Genomic DNA, 7,058 nt, shown 5'->3' with positions numbered 1-7,058 from the left:
CAAATTGAAGAAAATGGTAATGGGTATGGAATCTGGACTTTTATTCTTTGGATTTTTCTCTTCCATCCTTCCTGTAAGCCAAAATTCTTTCCAAATAAAAAGTTCTTTTAATGTGATACATATGGAATAAGTCCTGAACATCAGTATTTCCATAGTTTTAAACCAGTGTCAAATTATGGCTTGACTTTCAGATTATCACTATGGACCTAGGGAAGACACTCTACCCTGAGGTTTATAAAATGTGCACAAAAAGACAGATCCCATTTTGGAAACAGTCCTTTGAGAGGAGAAATTTGACCAAATTGAAACTTAGTTTTTCAATACTTTTTAAATTACCTGCAATACTAAAGACAAATTGAATCTTCCTTTACCTTATAGTGAAACTGTCCACTTATAAGAGAAAGAAGCTTGTCATGATCCTTGTAAAGACTGGGATTAGCTTCCCAGCCACACCGTGCTGATGCTCGCAGAGCCAAGTTCTAAAAACAGCAGCTGCTGAGATACAACCTCCTCATGTTTCCAGTTTGCAAAGGTTACTTAAATAAGTCTTTTGTTTTGTTCGTTTTTGATTTTTTATTTTTGAGACAGGGTTTCTCTGTAATTCTGGCTGTCCTGGAACTCACTCTGTAGGCCAGGCAGGCTGGTCTCTAACTTAGAAATCTGCCCGCCTCCGCCTAACGGGATTAAAGGCGTGCACCACTACCACCGCAATCATAAAATGAGTTTTTTTTAGTGGTATTTATTCCTTGTTTGGGGATTGTAGCACTAATTTAATATGACTCTTGCTGGGCAGTGGTGGTACATGACTTTGATCCTAGCACTTAGGAGGCAGAGGCAGGTGGATCTCTGTGAGTTTGAGGCCAGCCTGGTCTACAGAGCTAGTTCCAGGATAGTCAGGGCTATACAGAAAAACCCTGTCTTGAAATTCAACAACAAAAACCCACCTCATTTTATGAATGTTTAGCATCCTTAAAAGGCACTTGATGGCTACTTAATGAATTTATATAATTTGTTTCTTTCAAAGCTAATTATTCTAAATGGGCTTAGTAGCCCATTCCTGTAATCCTATATCTCTCAGAAGGCAAAGACAAGACTATCAAAAATTGGAGGCAATCAGAGCTACCAGTTGAACTGGAGACCAATTTAGGCTATATAGTGAGACTCTGGCGCATGGCGGGGGAACTGATTATTCTGACTTCGTTACCCTAAATCAAAGGTATTAGCACCTAAAAAAGAAAAAACAACAGGAGATTTCAGGTAAAACAGCAAATTAGAAGCCAACTCTATGTGCCATAGGGAATGAAAAAACAGGATAACAAAGAACAGGCTATTCCAAAGAGAAATGAAACTCAATGAAAACTCATAAAGGTATAGGACAGTCAAAAAGTACCAGGAAAGCTGGTCAGTGGTGGCGCACACCTTTAATTCCAGCACTCGGGAGGCAGAGGCAGGGGTATCTTTGTGAGTTTGAAGCCAGCTGGGTCTACAGAGTGAGTTCCAGAACAGCCAGGGCTACACAGAGAAACCCTGTCTTATAAAACCAAAAAAATAAATAAAATAAAAAAAACCTTACAGGAAATTATACCTTCTATGAATACAAACGTCACCTGAAATATTAGTTAGTAATGGTGTAATGGATTACTAAGTAAGAAAACTAGCTAGAATTTAAAACATTTTTTAGTTGACAGAGTTTTGACAGTTTCATACATGAATCTTGTGCATTCTGATTATTATAATTGATCTTCTCACCTCTATTTTTAGTCTAAACTTATTAAATATAAAATTTAAAAGCTGAAACAACTAGTCAGAATTTTAAAGGATATTTATCTCAAACTTAGCAGCAGCAGCCATTCTGGGTTTCCTGTAAGTTTACTTGGCATGAATCATATTTTATAGATATATTAATATGTAGTGGCATTTCATTTGTATTTTAATAAATAAGTCAACCTGGAGACCCAAAAAAGCAAAACAGCCCGGCACTGACTCTTATCTCTACCTCAGTCTGAAACAGCGATTCTGCCTCCAAGAATCTCAGAATGAGACTGAGACTGAGAGCTGCCCCCTCCCGTTTTATATTCCTCTCTAGTGCTGGGATTAAAGGCATGCACTGCCTGGTTTCTATGGCAAGCTAATGTGGCTGCTGGGATTAAAGGTATGTGCTACCACTGCCTGGTCTCTAAGGCTGGACAATGGGGCTGTTTTACTCTCTGATCTTCAGGCAAGCTTTATTTATTAAAATATAAATGAAATGCTACTACATTAATAGCTATAAGGAAAAGAATTAAATGCAAGAACATAGTAATTGCAACTTTTAGTTAATGGCAGCGTAGTGTTCTTGTGAGTACTCTTGTTTAAGATCCTGTGTTCTGAACTGGTGGCTCTGTGCTGCTGCCTGGGCCGGCTGTGTGTGGGGGCTAGTCACTGTTTAGTTGTAACTTACTGTTTAGCTCTGAGATAAGGTCTCACAAATCTCAAGCTTGTCTTGAACTTCTGATCTTTCTGCCTCCACTTCTCGAGTGATGGGATTACAGGCATAAGCCGTCTCATCTACTTCATGCAGTGATCCATGGTTTCATGTAAACTAGGCAGGCACTGCCAACTGAACAGCCCTTTCTCTATTTCCTAATTTCATTTCTTGTTGCCTGGCCAGGCGGCATAACTAAATCTAAATACAGTAAAAATCTCATGCTGCTTTCTGTACTGTTGTCTAAATCTCTATCCTGTAACACTTACGGTGGTTGGTTTTTTTTAAATACTTATTTACTCCTATACTTCATATATATGAGTGTTCTGTCTTCATGCTCACCAGAAGGAATCTGATCCACTTACAGATGGTTGTGAGCCACCACGTGGTTGCTGGGAATTGAAGGCAGGACCTCTGGAAGAGCAGCCAGTGCTCTTACCCCTGAGCTGTCCCTCCAACCCCAGTGGTTGATCCAGCCCCAGTGGTTGATCTTATGGAGGAGTTATTTACGTTCCTTTTTTTCCTTTCATGTCTTTCAGATGTGACGAGGAAACCAGAAGCCAAGGAGTCAGCTGCAGAGAATGACATTGCCCTAAAGTTCTGTCATGGCGCCATGACGGAAAGGCTCACAGAGGTTGATACCATTCATCCGACATTGAGAAAAGCCTCCAGCTACGATGGTACACTAAAAAGGCGCCAGGAAACCTGTAGGAAAGGTGAGTGGCGAGCCGTTTTGACCCACAAAAAGGGACACCAAGAAGCGAATAAATTCGGGGAAAACCTTGAGAGTTCCAATGTTATTTTAGAACAGAAACACCATAAATACAACCCAGCTAGGCGGAGGAACAAAGATAAGTTAGATTCGACTAGCGATCCAGTGAGCTGCGTAGGAGCCAGAATGTATGGATGTAATATATGTGAAAAAATGTTCAAACAACCCATTCACCTTACAGAGCACATGAGAATCCACACTGGCGAGAAGCCCTTCCGATGTAAGGAATGCGGAAGGGCCTTTAGTCAGAGCGCATCCCTTAATACCCACCAGCGAATCCACACTGGCGAGAAGCCCTTCGCGTGTGCGGAGTGCGGCAAAGCCTTCCGCCATCGCTCATCGCTCAACCAGCACCACAGAACTCACACTGGAGAGAAACCGTTCGTCTGTGATAAATGTCAGAAAGCCTTCAGCCAGAACATCAGCCTGGTCCAACACTTGAGGACGCATTCTGGAGAGAAACCCTTCAGCTGCCACGAATGTGGGAAAACTTTCCGACAGATTAGGCACCTTAGTGAGCACGTAAGAATTCACACCGGGGAGAAGCCCTACGCCTGCACTTCGTGCTGTAAGACCTTCAGTCATAGAGCGTACCTCACACACCACCAGCGCATCCACACTGGAGAGAGGCCCTACAAGTGTAAGGAGTGTGGGAAAGCCTTTAGGCAGAGGATCCACCTGAGCAACCATAAGACTGTTCACACAGGAGTGAAAGCCTATGAGTGTAACCGCTGTGGGAAGGCCTACAGGCACGACTCATCCTTTAAGAAACACCAGAGGCATCACACTGGAGAGAAGCCTTACGAATGTAGTGAGTGTGGAAAGTCCTTCAGCTATAACTCGTCGCTAAGCCGACACCATAAAATCCACAAGAGGAACTCTCTTCGAGAGGATGTTTAAAGAACAATACAGGACATGAGGACAAAAGGCAGCTCTGAATCGGTGATGATAAGCTTTAAAATCTCAGGACTCGAATTTAAGAAATTGATAATGACAATGGCAACTTTTGATTTTGCCAATAGCGTGAATAAACACTACATTGATTACTACTACTGTCTGACATGCAAAATGATAAATTCAGCATTATGAAAAATTAAGATTTATTTTTTCTCATTTCATGATTAAGTAATAAATTATTTCTTTATGGTCCTATTGATTTACAGATTAGTATTTGGGAACTGTTATTTAAAATGTTACTACCTGGGCTGGGGAGGTGGCTCAGTAGGTGAGGGCACTTGCCACTAAGCATGGTAGCCCTCCTGATTTTGATCCTTGGGATCCACGTGGTGGGAGAGAACTGGCCTCCTCGAGCCGCCCTCTGGTCTCCACGTGTGCGAAGGCGCACACTGATGTTCAAATCTTGCTCATGTCCTTGTACTCCGGTCACAGTTTTGCGCGTCCTTTCTCCAGGCTTCTTACACCAGCTTTTTAAACACCTGTGCTCTTCTGAAGAGCTAATTTATTGATTTTCCATGCTGAATTAAATCTAGGGCATCAGGCAAGATTGGCACGTGCCACCACTAAGCAACATCATCAACTTTTTTTTTTTCTTTTTTAAGACAGTCTTTCTTCCCCAAGGCTGGCCTCAAGGATGATCTTGAACTTAGGATCCTCTTGCCTCTGTCTCTCAAGGTCAGGGATTACAAACGTGGGCCACCACACCTTGTTTATGCTGTGCTGGGTACTAATCTCACAGCTTTGTGTGTACTTGACAATCACCCTGCCAGCTCAGCTACTTCCTCAGTCCTTTACCTCTTTTTTTTTTTCTTTCCTTTTTTAGTTTTGGAACTGGACTCACTAAGTTACCCAAGCTGGCCCTGAACTCATGATGCTACCTTAGCATTCTCAGTAGCTGAGATTACAGGCTTCTGCCCCTTGAGGCTCAACTCAAGCACCTGTTGAGTATAGCCAGTTCTCCCCAGGTGGTATTTTGTTGTTTGCAGAGATGTCCAAACTTGACATTGCAACATGAAATTCACTCTCAAAGAACCCTGCAATAGGGCTGGAGAGATGGCTCAGCTGTTAAGGGTATATATTGCTCCTGCAGAGGACCCAAGTTTGGCTCCTAGCATTCCCCTCAGGCCACTCACAACTGCATGTAACTCCAATTCCAGGGGTCCTAATACCTCTAGCCTTGCTAAGTACTGCATTTAAATTCACAAACCCAGACTCAGATGTGCACGCACGCACACGCGCGCGCGCGCACACACACACACACACACAGAGGCAGTTTTCAAAAGTGTGAAAGAACCTTGAAATTGAGCTTAGAAGATCTCAAAGTAACTACAGCTTTGGGTTGAGCTTAATTCTTAACTATCCCAGAGTGGGTGTAGCCCCTGAGGTGTAAGTTGGACACTTGCTGCCCCTTGGCTTAGCCTGTTGCCAGGAGCTGCTTGGTTACTCTCCAGATAACAGACATGTTTTCCCCCATGGCTCTTAGCATTCTCTTCTGTGCCCGACCATTTGGTCTAATTGTTCTCACTGCCATTCAGTTTCCATCTCCATCCTAGAACTCTGCTGAGCTCTAAACTGTGTTCAGTGCGGATATTGGTTATTCTATAATTGCTTCAAACTGGACACGTTGAAACCTTTTACTATCTTTTCGGTAAAGCCTGCATTCCTTGACTCAGAAAGCTGGGCCACCCACTGTCGATCTGCCTCTCCAGCCGAAACCTGCTCTTCTCCCCAGTTAGTCACAAAGCACTGCTCCAGCAAATATGTACTCTGTGTGCTGTTACAATGACATACCAAACACACACCCCATCGTTATCGCTTAGAATCCCTTGGTTGTTTATGACTAGGTACTGAAAGAGGTCATCTTATCTAAGTGCAGAACCATTAGCACTGTTTCCATCCAAACACATTTTGGCTTTGCCATAAAGATTTTGTGGTCCCCAAATACCCAGTCATATTACTGGATTTTCCTAGCATTACCAGGCTAAGCTCAGCCACTCACCTTTCATATTCCCTTAAAGAAGCAGAGAAAGGGGATTCATGCAATGAGGTCACTACGGAAAGAGGGACAGAGGTCTAATGATTCCCAAGACCATCTTTGGATCCTTACATGCTGTGTACGTTTGCTTTTGGTTTTTGGAGACAAGGTTTCTCTGTGTAGCTCTGCCTGTCCTGGAACTCACCCTGTAGACCAGGCTGGCCTTGAGCTCAGAGATCCACCTGCCTCTGCTTTCTGAGAGCTAGGATTAGAGGTGTGCACCAGCACCCGGCTGAAGTTGAGGCTTAAATAGAGACCAAGAGGGCTGCACAACTAAGCTGTCCTGGGTCAAGGGATGGTCCTGCCCACTGTCCCAGCTTGTGCTTCCTGCAGGGTGGTCTGACAAGTTCTAAGGATCATGTGAAGTCTGCTCCTGGAAGGCAGATCTCTGGATAGCATGATGCTGCATCATTTCTCTTCCTCCAGCATGAGATTTTGGGAAATTAATTTCTCTGAGTCCATTGCCTCAACAGTACCAAAGGGAGAAGCACAAGCGTCTCTCTTTATCTTTGCTCCTGTCATGTTGAGTATTTCATTGGTTTTAGTCCTCATGTGTGCAGGTTCCTTTTTCTGCCCATGTCTGGCATCCCTTCGTCCTTCCACAGAACAGAGAGCAATATAATACAATATACACACACACACACACACAAATCCTTGAATTCTTGACTGAATTTACTAAATGAACCAAAAAGCCAGACCTTAACTTTTAGGAGTTTAGACTCAAGTCTAAAATCCCAGTGCTGAGATTTTAGGTATGGGTCACCATGGGCTGGAAAGTATTTCTTTTTAAATATTTATTTATTTATTATGTATACAATATTCTGTCTGTG

The 7,058-nt window shown here is 43.0% G+C and overlaps 1 protein-coding gene across 1 annotated transcript; it reads left to right on the top strand.

Annotated features, from left to right (window-relative positions):
- Positions 1–2,985: 2,985 nt before the first annotated feature.
- On the top strand, positions 2,986–4,676 carry LOC126486985 (zinc finger protein 69 homolog). Its single transcript, XM_050119549.1, has 2 exons — positions 2,986–3,180; positions 3,418–4,676. Exons 1-2 carry the CDS (start codon positions 3,078–3,080, stop codon positions 4,134–4,136), a joined length of 822 nt encoding a protein of 273 aa, XP_049975506.1. The 5' UTR covers positions 2,986–3,077; the 3' UTR covers positions 4,137–4,676.
- The last annotated feature ends 2,382 nt before the right edge of the window (positions 4,677–7,058 follow it).

Source organism: Alexandromys fortis, unplaced genomic scaffold (assembly GCF_014885135.2).
Source record: "Alexandromys fortis isolate MF-2015 unplaced genomic scaffold, M_Fortis_MF-2015_v1.1 scaffold_173, whole genome shotgun sequence".
Taxonomy (NCBI): domain Eukaryota; kingdom Metazoa; phylum Chordata; class Mammalia; order Rodentia; family Cricetidae; genus Alexandromys; species Alexandromys fortis.
The sequence above is the reverse complement of the archived record's forward strand: the minus strand, read 5'-3'. Positions and strand labels throughout refer to the sequence as shown.